This window comes from Syngnathus leptorhynchus, chromosome 7 (assembly GCF_054491065.1).
Source record: "Syngnathus leptorhynchus isolate UIUO chromosome 7, UIUO_Slep, whole genome shotgun sequence".
NCBI lineage: Eukaryota > Metazoa > Chordata > Actinopteri > Syngnathiformes > Syngnathidae > Syngnathus > Syngnathus leptorhynchus.
In genome coordinates this window covers 793,982-805,983 of record NC_141201.1, presented here as the reverse complement: position 1 = coordinate 805,983, position 12,002 = coordinate 793,982, and the positions used below count along the sequence as shown (strand labels likewise).

The 12,002-nt window shown below is 45.2% G+C and overlaps 1 protein-coding gene across 3 annotated transcripts; it reads right to left on the bottom strand.

The window, feature by feature from the left end:
* Positions 1–991: 991 nt before the first annotated feature.
* On the bottom strand, positions 992–11,319 carry postnb (periostin, osteoblast specific factor b). Of its 3 annotated transcripts, none has more exons than XM_085917166.1 (22): positions 11,198–11,319; positions 10,679–10,777; positions 8,535–8,599; positions 8,218–8,375; positions 7,950–8,114; positions 7,733–7,879; positions 7,036–7,177; positions 6,078–6,290; positions 5,729–5,863; positions 5,164–5,312; positions 4,962–5,098; positions 4,690–4,820; positions 4,485–4,615; positions 4,258–4,360; positions 4,089–4,156; positions 3,862–3,907; positions 3,751–3,777; positions 3,049–3,201; positions 2,845–2,892; positions 2,689–2,766; positions 2,566–2,604; positions 992–1,415 (listed from the first exon to the last, which is right to left on the bottom strand). In XM_085917166.1, the coding sequence occupies exons 1-22, from the start codon at positions 11,317–11,319 to the stop codon at positions 1,387–1,389; spliced, it is 2,385 nt and encodes a 794-aa protein (XP_085773292.1). In that variant the 3' UTR covers positions 992–1,386. The 3 variants fall into 3 exon arrangements, with proteins under 3 accessions (XP_085773292.1, XP_085773293.1, XP_085773294.1); XM_085917167.1 differs by having other exon boundaries at positions 3,088–3,201; XM_085917168.1 differs by lacking the exon at positions 3,751–3,777 and having other exon boundaries at positions 3,049–3,183.
* Between the last annotated feature and the right edge of the window lie 683 nt (positions 11,320–12,002).

The following is a 12,002-nucleotide window of genomic DNA, read 5'->3' as shown; positions in this document are numbered from 1 at the left end:
AGTTGTAGACGAACCAACATAGCAGGAGGCCTAATAAATTCATTGGAGTTATGACTGTCATTGAGATTTTGACTACCAGCCAACATGTCGCCCGTCTGCTTTCACTTAACGACAAGCGTCGGATGGTGTCGGATGGCGTCGGAGGCGCCACATCCACAGAAATTTGAATCCGTGACGCAATCATTGATTGGAACAATACTGCTGAGTCGTGCAGGGGGAGAGAAAAAAAAAAAACCACACACAAAACCAAATGGAAAAGCCACGGGCTCTTCCAACAGACCATCGGACTCCGCCGCTTATCCAGTTGCCGGGCTGTTTGGACTTTTGTGAAATCACGCCAGTCGTGCATATTGGCAAAGGTGACACAGCAACCTTCTTTTGAAGAGGTGTTGGTAGCCATACATTTTTTTTTTTTTATGAACGTGGGATTTCCTTCAGCCGCCACAACACCGGCTTGCCGCTGGATTTCCTTTTCCGACATGTGTTTAAAACATCATGTAAGCGGTGATGGTCATTTCCCATGTTTCGCCACGATCGACTTGCGGATCCTTTCCCAGGATAGCTAGCCTGCCACTACCATAGGGATGATGAAATGTTTGGAGATTTTTTTTTTTTTCCCAAAACAAAAGGCAAATCATATCCAAAAAGTTTGATTTTTATTTTTTTTTTAAATTCCAAAGCAGTTGTTGGCTTTGTCCATGATTCTCCCATTAATTCCACCCAAAATAAAGTCACGACATCCAAATCAAACACATAGACCTCTCAGTCCATTTGGATACACATGAAAGATTTCAAATCTCTTCTTGAGAGACGGCCGAGTTCTCCATCCGCCATCAATTATTATGACTCGGCCACGATGGAAGAATCTCACATTATTAAACACGTACTTTTTAGGACCTTTTAAGGGAGCGTGGTCGTCAGGTGTGCTTTTGGAAAAAGTGGCAGGTTTATATCAAAGAATGCACTTTATTGGAAAATGCTTAGGGACAAAGACAGAAAGCAGGGAAACCTTTAGATGGATGGATACATTGTTGGACATCCAAGAGCAGATAAGAGCATTTAAGGCTCGGAAAAAAAACATCATTCATCTCCTTATTTATCATGCCAGGATTTAGAAAATCTTCTCCTTGAGTTTCATTGCTTGTACGGGGGAAAAAAGTGTAGGATTGAGCCGTGGTTTTTCTTTTACTGCTCCGTTAATGGCTCGTATGAAAGTCAAGCCGCAATGTTCGTTGGCATTTGGGAGAGCCTCAAAGTGGAGACGCTAGCGTGGCAATTGCTTGCCAGAACCGAGAGTACTCTTGAAAGGACATCGAAAGTGCGTCCCGGTTTTTCAACCTGCTTTGGTCGCTGCCCGAATCCCGCTCACTCCCCCCTCGTCCGGGCTCAGTCCCGTCCTCTTCGCCGGTTGCCAGCTTGGAAGACAACAAGCAAAAGGACAGTGTCAGTATATTTTCCCCGAGGTCTTTTGCTGTTTCCCTTCGTGGAAATATCACATCTGAGCCTGTAGGACCGAAAGTGACTGACAGACAAGGTGGGGCGTGTTAGTACACATCATGTACAGCGAGCGGCACAGCAAGCATGGCTGGCAGCATGCATGCAGAAACAAGGAGTTTGACATTTTGGGAAGACAGATGATCTGGATGAGACTGACAGACTTTCTGGTTCTGCTGCATTATTTTGATGACTTGCACAAACTTGACTTGATAAGGTCTGAAGGACAGATTCCTTAGCTCCAGCAGGCCCTTACAATTATTTTTTGGAAATACATAATGTTTGGGAAAGCTCCACGTGATCCGTTGAAGATCCGTTACTTCAAATAGTATCTTGTGAAATCAGCTTTTCAGATCATCAAAACGGAGTCAGCCCTTTTGAGATCATTAAAGGTCACACGGTTAATAGCTATTCCATTCCTGAAGTTTTCCCATGCTTCTAAGATTACCACTTAACCCAAATCCCCAACTACTATTCTGAGCCATCTAGAGATGCGGGACCCAGAAAAAAAAATTATTCCAGACCTTGATCCTGTTCGTTTGGGTTAAGGTTTTTGGATAGCGGGGATGAACTGAAATGTGTGCTGCTGGATGCTTTAGTTAGTTGCCTAGCAACTGTCCGTTTACCCATTTCCAGACGTTAGTCTGAGCCAGGCTGTTTGGCGGGAGGGAGCTTTGTCTTTTTCATTTCAATGCCAACAACTTGATAGTTGTAAATTTGAATGCTTGTAAAACTATCGTGCGTCAGCTTCCGAAGCTCTGCTCTCAAGTTGTAAATTTCAATGGTGATAAAACGATCTTGCATCAGCTTAGGAAGCTCTGTTAGAAGAGGGTAGCTCGGGTCACACGCAACAAAATCGTGACGACAGATTGCTTCGCTAGCCACTCGCTTGCCTGCTATTATTATATGCTGAAACTGGAATATCGGTGAAGGTCAAGGTCTTTTGCGTCTTTCTGAAGTTCACGTTAGCGATTAGCATGCTTAGGGACTCTTTGTTTATTGAATGCAGAGTCAACCAGCCCGCAAGCTAATCTGCAGCAGCAGCATTCCCCGACCGAATCTTTGCTTTACCTAAAATTCTTCGGGGAGGGTTTCTCCTTGAAACGCCTTCTATATGGAGGCAAGCAAACATTATCGGGTCAAAGAGTGTTTGCCCCGTCGCTAGCATACACGAACCGCTCGTTCCGCGCTCACCTTTGATCATTTTGACAAGCTGGTCACCGTCAAAGTTTTTATCTGTTTCGAAGGTAGAGATCTCTGCAAGGTTAGATCCTACAGGAAGAAGAAAAAAATGGTCATTAGAACAAAGCGTATAATTCCAGCAGCGTCCAGTAAAATCGTTTGACTAACCGTCCAGGCTGACCTGGGAGGTGCCACTGCTGACAGAATACTGGGGTCCTGGAAATGACACAATTGATCCATTTCTAGGTCATCGTAACTCCAGCAATTGTGTGTACGATCAAAAGACAGCTCAAGGTTCATTCGAAGTCGGATAGCAGTTTTTGATGTTGCTCAGGAGGCCTTGTGATTCTCACTCTGGTGTGAAATACTTGCCTTGGACAACTCGGGTGACTTTGGTGATGGTGGGCTCACTTTCAATGACTCTGGTCACCTTGGTGACGGTGGGTTGGCCTTCAATGACCCTGGTCACCTTAGTGATGGTCGGTTCCTGTTGGATGACCCTCGTCACTTTGGTCACGTCAGATGCTAAATAAGTCCAAAATGGAAAACAAAATTCAAAACATGACGAGAGAAGCCGTGTACATAGTTTATGTTGAGTCTCATCAATGCAAAGTCCAAGTCAAGTTGAGCCTTTAAGTTCTAGCCAACTAGTCCTCAAATTAACAATTCTAATGTGACCCGAGACACGACATGTGACTTGCCCCCCCCCCCCCCCCATTTTCTACAAAGCACTTTTTGTCGAGGTCCGCAACATGTTCCAAGGAAGAATCATCGGAAGCATCTGTTTAACATCCAAGTGTCATCTGTTTTGCGCATTATACGTAACAGATATCACTGTAAGTTTTTTGTCACTCGTCAGGAGCACTCCACCAAGGCCAGGGACTCCCTTTTGTGGTCAGTAGGAAAAGATGCATGGAAAACCTCTTCTAAAAAAAAAATTTAAAAAAATCCGGTGGCTGACGGCTAGATGAAACTGTCCGAGTAAAGGTGTGTAGATTCAAATGCCGGTGTGCTCATAATTTAAGGCTGAGGGTGATGAAAGATGACAAAGATGCTTCGTGGTCTTTACTGTACCTTCGACAACTCGCGTGATGTACTTTTCTGTTGACAACAGAAGATAGAAAGCAAATGATGAGTGTGTAAACCTTCTCTGGAGATTTGAACGTCAGTTCTTTGATTACTCACTCAAAAACGTGAGGGGGATTTCCTGGTATCTGAAACCTGGAATGTACTGGAAATTCAAAAGCAAACACGTTAGTGCAAAATGGACGTCATGCTTGACAGAAACGTTTTCATTTTGTGACTAGAACCACAAAAGATCTCAAGAACCGACATCACTTACTTTGGTCTTTTCCTGGGGTCCTTCAAATATGTGCAAATATAGTGAACAATGACTCGAGGTTCTGACCAACCTTAATTTGGATATAAGTAATGAGCCTCTTCAGTAGTGATTGAAGATCCTGGTTTCCAACGGGGATATCTGTGGGAAGTTGCAAGAACTCTCATGAATAAACAAAAAACAGGGAGCTGGAGGCTGCATCACACATCTTGAGAGATTTTGCTGTAGGTGGAAAATTGTACCTGCGGGATACAAGAGTCGGTTGACAAAATGAACCACTCCGTTTGTGGCCATGATGTCAGAATCTGGGATTTGCACCGAGTTGACTCGCATGGTGTCGTTTGCCTGCCAAAGACACATCCCCCAAACCTCAAAGCTAAGACCTAGGATGACTCCTTGTCGTAATAGCTACCAGCTTTCTGTAAGTTGAGCCCCCCCCCCCAGCTCCAAACAAAATACAAATACTCACAAACATCACTCTGAGGTTGCTGCCTTGAAGGGACTTGAGAAGGTTGGTTACTCCCGTCTCCAAACCGCCGCCAATGAAGATGCCGTTATTGATGTGGTACAGAAGGACGGTTCTGAGTGCGTTGATGTCACCTAACGTTAACGAGAGACGGCCGACGATCAACGTTAGGTGCCCTCGGATCGACCGAGGCGTACGGGAGCCCTACTCTTCAGCAGTTTGAAATCTCTCTCGTTCAAACCGGCAAAGGCCTTGTCGGTCGGGGCGAATAAAGTGAAGTCTCCCGGCTGCCTCAACAAGTCGCTCAATCCGGCGTCTTCCATCAGAGACAAAAAGATCCTGGAGCACAGAGAGGAACTTGGCACCGGTAGCAACATCTTTTTCTCATAGGCATACATCCGCTATGAATGGAACACTGCGGTTTCAACATATCTCCAAGGCCAGTGTTGGCTTTGGTAAGGATTACGTAGATGTACTTACTTGAAGCTACCGTTATCGCTCAGAATCTCATACATGGATTTCTCGGCCGGTTTGAGGAAGCTCTTCATGAGATGGAGGGCTCCGTTGCTTCCTTCCTTGCTTCCCCTGATTAGGCAGGAGTTCTCGATGCACACGGCCTGCCAAAGAACGGAATCTCGAGGTCACGGGCTCAATCACGCAAGACTCGATGGGGACCACTCACGGTGCGATAGATGAAGACCCTCAGGAGCTTGCCGCCGATGGTCTCCAGCGTCTGCCCATTGTACAGGTTTCCGAGGATGATCTTTTTCTTCAGGATGTGGTTTTCCAGGATGAACTTGAGCATTCTCTGATCCATGGACATCACCTCATCTGCAGCAACGGGACACGGGTTGATGTAAACATATAGCTGCATTCATACAAATCTTTGTCCAGTCTTTTGGTTTACACGCCCATTTTATTGCGCTGGAAATGTGGTCATCCCTCACAAGTAGAAGGTCACAATACGGAGCACGGTGCTTGGGAATGATTTACGCCACAAGGTTAAGATCAGCGGCTGGACGGTGTGCATGAAGCTACAAATCATGTCTGCACTACCAAAAGAATTTACAGAGTGAGGACGAGCTTCAGCTTTTGGCACCGTGAGAATTCCTGGCTCTATTTCCAAAAGCTATAAAGCATCCAGTCCCCATTGACTGTTGTGCACGTTTGTCAACTACGACACCTGGGCTTAGCTTCGTCCCCAGTGGAAGAACATGATATTTTCTGACACATTGTGTGATGCTTACCGTTGAAGGCGCTGTTGAGGGGGGCCAGGAGCGTATACTCGGTCTTGGGTCTCATGGCAGCAGAGAGACCCAGCTCGGACACCATGTCGCCAAAGGTAGACTGGGAACTTCCCACCAGTTCCATCACCTGTTTGGCTTGAATAGCAGAGACCATCCCGACACAGTTAAACCGAATCACAATCAGTCTAAGGTGAAGGTTGGGTTAAGAAGACTTCATGTACAGAATTGACCACAAAGGGTCATGGTTTGGTTTGAGGTTCAGACAGTCTGTTGCTCTTTGCATGGGCACTCGATTCTTTCTGTGTCCTGGTGGTAAGCCATAGCTCAGTGAAGATGAGGCAGATCTAACCTGAGTCCGGCATGAGCACTTGGTCAATGACGTGGATGACGCCGTTGGTGGTGACGATGTCCTTCTTGCGCACCATCTTAATGCCATTAACGGTCAAGCTCTCGCCGTCACAGCCGATGATGATGTTGTTGCCCTCCAACGTCTCGTAAGAGGTTCCGGCCATGATGGCCTCGGAGCATTGCACCGAGTCCAGGAGATGGAAATTGAGAAGAGCTGGAAAACAAAGAAAAGTCTGAGAACGTTGTTTCCTTGTTTAATTGGACTGCTGGCTGCTTGGGTGGCTTCGCGTTACACTGCAAACAGAAGCTCTCGGGAACCAGCAGACCCTTGGATCCTTTGGGTCCTTGAGATTAACCACTTGGGAGTCTGCCACTCTTTTGTTTAACTTTGTGTGGGATTGTGTGATATGACATCATCAGCCAATAAAATATTTGAGGTTGACCGGCCAACTACTGCTTCCAAGAAAAGCCGTTTTACGTTCCCGCGGAAAACTTTGTTGAAACTTCAGGATGGGTTAACAAACAACTCAACAAAATAGGATTTCCCGTCTCGCAAAACGACTTAGTCAGTGTAAATGTCTGATCCCGTTACAGTGTCAAATATTGTCTTTCATCTGTTGACTTTCCGCTCGCGATTACATGGGCGATTTGAAAGTGGAGACTAATTTTTGTTATGATTCCCCACTAAACTTTGTGGTGCCAAAGTGTGGTCAAGTTCCAGGCTTATTGCACAGAATCTTGCGGCTTCAGCTGTTCCCAGTTGGACCCGATTGAACCCGTGACTCAAAAAGTCAAGCAAACGCACAGCCTGAAGAATTTGAATTTGACATACGTACGTTTGCTTGTACCTTCACCTTTGCGCTACAAAGGTACCTTGTGTTCTGCTTGCCGACTCCAATGCGCAGTTGAGAGACGTCTGGGCAGCATTTATCATGGTTGAAAGCAAACATGCGGTGTACCTTGGAGGACCTGCTTGTCGCCCTGGAGCCTCTCCAGCACGTCACCTCCAAGCTTGGCAAAGGCTTCGTTGGTGGGGGCGAAGAGAGTGAAATGTCCGGGCTGACCAAGCTTGTCCAGCAATCCCGAGTTCTGAGCAATATCCTGGAAGGAAGGAAGGAAGCAATTGGGGCTCACCTTTAAAAAAAGACCCAAGTTTCATTTTGATTCAAGTCAGTAGAAATTGAGGCAAAATGAATTTCCGTGAACATTGACCTTGTCTCTTATTTGTGGCAAGAGTGTAAACAGGAAGAAAGTTTGCTGTAGCACAAATAAAGGGAAAACGGCGCCACGCTTGCTGTTTGTTGATAACGCTGATAAGCAAGCGGACAAGTTGGAAAATAGCCAGAGTGCATTTTAAAAGCCTGGCTCCAAAGACTTCTTTTTGTTCTCCAAGACGCTAAACAATGTGCTGCCTTGTCAATCTAATCAGCCCAGGGACTTCAGGATCAATAGTGTCTACACAATTTACATTTTATTACCAAGAAGACTGTATATTTTTCTCTAACAAGTCTGATTTCAAATTTGAATTCTGTCGGGATATCGACGTGCTCTGATAGGTTGGCATCTTCTTAGTTGTTGACGTGTTTTTGCGGCTCCAGAAAATGTAGGTGGCGCACTTGTATCATCTTTGATCACATTCTCGTGGCTCCAACTCACGCTCAACGAGGCCAGGTCATCGTCGACCTCGATCACGTCCTTAATGGTGGTCCCGACGGCGCTGATGACGCGGTCGATCACGTGGACCACCCCGTTGGTGGCCACCTGGTTGCCGTGGATGATCCTGGCGCAGTTGACGGTCACCACCTGCCGAGCGGGGCGGCACGCCGATTGTAACGCCGGGCGTCACCGGGCGCTCGACGATTCTAGCGCTCACCCCATTGGAGTAGTGATTGATGAGCAGACCCAGGTCGTTGTACATGGAGGTGATTGTCATGCCGTTGCGCAAGTCTTTGGTCAGGAGGCGCTTGTTGACCATGTGGTAATGCAGAGCGTTGTAAAGCTCGATGTTGACGTTGCTGACCAGCGCCGCCCGCATGCTCTGTCGCAGAAGGATCAATACCATCAAAATGCCAATACCAGTAGCGACAAACATTTTGGACTTCAACTCTGCCCCTTTTCGGTGGTTGTCGGTGGAACCTCACCTCATCCAAAAGCTCCCAGGCCTCATTGCTGGGCGCAAAGAAAGTGTACGAGCCGGATCCCTCGATCTCGGCCCTCAGCTTGGACAAGTCGGCGTAATTTTGGGTGGAATGGGCCTTCACCATGCCCAGCGTGCCGTACACATGGTCGATGGGGGCCACTGCGGGGTGGCAAAGGAAATCAAGGAATCTTCTCACATAGCCTATAAGGTCTAGCGCTCGCGTGTCGGCAGCATCCCAAAACCAGCTGCTGCTCGCCTAATTGGAAGTTCCACCCCAAATAAATCTCGTATCCATTAAAGTGGGTTCTTGCCACGCACCTGCGGGGCAACCGCGCATTCCATCCATCTTCATGTATCCCGGACAGCACTCGTAAAGGACGGTCCTGGAAGTCAAACAATCTCAGTTTGGTACCAAATTCAAAGGCCACTTTTATGTCATTTCCAGAGTATTTCCAGATGTCACCGTTTGCCTGTCCTTGCTTGGTGCGCCAAAAGCTAATGGGAAAGCTGCCTCCTGGATTAAGCAAACATTAAAATATCAGATTTATGTTACAGAGTGTTCCATTTTAAGAGTCACAATGACTTTTGGTTGTTGCTTGGCATTTGCCTAACCTCATTTTGGCACACATAAATGCAGAGTGCTTCATGTTGCATTTTTTTTTGCTTCGCACAAAGACCCCTTTTGGTTTCGTCAATGGAAACTATTGAAGTTAAAGCGTGAACAAGCAGAAATCGCCATTCTCTTTATTTGAAATGGGTTTTTTTTTTTTTTTAATATAGTCTCGTAGTCGTCGAATTGCTGAAGATCACCCACGACGGCGATAATAATCACAATATCTCCTTTTTTTTTAAAGAGCAGCTGTTGGATATAAACACAGCTATACTTCTCAGGTCCACAGGTATGTCATGTTTGGATCTGGCTTCCATTATTAGAAACATTTGTGGATCCATGTCTCATTTTAAACGGGCCAGGCGATATATGCAACATTAAAAAAGAGCCACAAGAAGGCCACACTCGTATACATAGCGATATATATATGGGACCAACGTATACACGGTTAGAGCTCAGTACATGTGTCAATAAAACTTCAACAACCTTATCAAATAAATAGAGAAGTGTGACCAAATATCCACATGGGGGGGAAAAAACAGTTTCCATGTGAAAGTTGCCTTATATTATTTAGCGTATAGGCTACACAACAAACAGATGAACCTTTGAAATCAAAGACTATTACAAATGAGTAAAACAATAAAAAGATGAATATGAATAAAAATTGCTGGCAATTTCTCAATTTTTTGAAAAGTGAAGACAATATGTATTTGTAGTATTGAAGTTCATGCACAATTTGTCTTTACGGGCCACATAAAATGAGGTGAAGGGCCGTATCCAGCCCCCGGGCCTTGAGTTTGCTACCTATGCTACAGTGAGACAGCTATCTGCTCGATCACAGTTTTTCCTCTACCAATATGCTTTAAAAGCCATGACATATTAAGTGTCATGATTGATGATTTGGTTTATGTATTCATTTTTTTTTTTTTTGACATCCTAATTGCCGGCTACTGTTTGCTTGACATTCAAATCAAAGTCGGAGCTCTAATCTTGAAATAAATATAGGACGAGTCAGCCATATTATTAATGCTGCTTATTTGTGGTTTGCATGAGACTTTGAGGCACTGCGTTGAGATCACGCAGAACACATAGTCAGCATATCAAAAAAAGAAAAATTGCTCTCACACAGAGGGACCAAGCATTTGGAAACTTTTGACTTGTCAGCGTCTTCTTAACTCATTCGCTGCCATTGACGGTTTTAGACGTCAAAGACTGGCTTGGCAGTGAATGAGTTAAGAAAGGAAACGCTTCCTCTGAAATTCACGGCAAATTGTTCAAGTAGGATATATTCTCCCCGGGCTGGGGCTGGCTGCATTCCAATACACTGACTTACTGATTAGCACTGCTTTTGAAGCCCAAATGTGAAAAGAGTCAATGTTTTGTATGAGGTTTTTTTTTTTTTCCCCCAAACGCTCGGCTCCTGTCCATGTGTCAATCCAAAAGTGCTGAGCCGCCAGAAAGGGCAAAAGAGCGAGAGAAGAAGTCTTTTCTATTCATGGATTGTGTCAGCAATTCCGAGCCACATCCTGGACCGCACAGACACTCCGCTAGTGGCCACTGGACGCCCTTCAAAAGGCTAATTGCAAAGACTACAAAGAGTTGCGCGGCCCGTTTGGAAACACATGTTTGGAAAGTGTCAGGGGGAAAAAAAAAAAACGGCACAAGACAAGACACGAAATATATGTGTCGGAAACATATGCCGAACAAATTACGACTCGCTGGCGGGTGGACACAATCCAAATGCTTGTTTGGGATTTGCAATTGTCCAAATATTTACATGCGCTAATTAGTTGCTTGTTCTCAAATGATTGATTTGTCTGTGCTGATGTTTGCTGAGTGGTCAACTACTCACGCTTTCTTCCCACAGATGGCGCCTTGGTACCAATTGCGACAAGTGCTGAAGTACTTCTTGCGGGTGCCCATCACCTGCTGCAAGGCGCACACGTTGGGCCTGAGGGCCGGGCCACGTTGACGTTAGGAGGAAGGAAGGAAGCATCAAGCAGGTCAGAGTCAATCATGAAAACTCCGTCAAATCATTACAAATATTTCACAAATAGCAAAATGAGAATTTGTTTGTAATATTTGAATATTTCAGTGAAGTGTTTCATCATTTTGCAGCTAATGAAAACCCAGAATCCATAAAAAAGGTTTTTTTTTGTCAAATAAAATGCCTAGCCTTTATTTAGAATATTCCAATTCATTATTAAAATAATATTAATAATATATGATAATATCAATATAATCAATATCATTATAATTTAGATGAACTTATTTTTGTAATATTTTCAAAAAAACACCGGTCACATTAGGGCACTGACATTGGACTCGATCCTAAATGAGGCAAAAGAAGCAAACGGGCCCCAAGTCTTACCCCTGGTTCCTGGCCCGGATGCGGCTGTGGGCCACGATCTTGTCGTAGGCCGACGACTGCGCCTGGTCCAGCAAGGATGAGAGCACAAAGAGTGCAAAGGTGGCGGCCACGACGAGCTTCATCCTTGACTTGCTGCTTTGCACGGCCAAAGTGATGAGAGCTCCTCTCAGAGTGGGCCTTTATATACGCTCGGCCCGCTCCAGGAGGATGACAACATCACGCACAAGTACTACCAGGAAACTCACTCACTTAGCCCCCCCCCCCTCCACTTTTTTTTTTTCAATATCTCCCCAAAGTACTCATCATAACACATATTGTAACTTTCCGCTTTGTTTACATTTTTCTAAATGGGACCATTTCAATGTTGTTTTTAAAATCAGAATTTATTTTTGTCTCATTTTAATGACCAAATAGAATTATGGGACACTTTATCAGGCACAATCGTTTCCATGGAGCAACCCAAATATTGCTAGTTTCTAGTTTTTCTGTCAACGTAAGCCATTGCAACTTGCACATGCAGAACTTTATCAAACAAGCATGACATTCATTGTCTGCGGCATCGCATGAAATTGTGTCAATGCATGTTGTGTGTGTTAGTGCCACCTAGTGGTGAGAAGGACTGCTTGTTTTGCACCCGCAATAAGGTCATTCCAGGTCAGCGTTTCCCAAATGTCTTAGGCCACGGCACATCTCTGACTTGAGACAATGTGCTTCCTGAATTGACTTGAACACAACGCTATTGTTTGTAGCTTTGAATGGCATCTGCCATCGAGCAGAAGAGCATTTCCTTATTCTGCCCATCGCT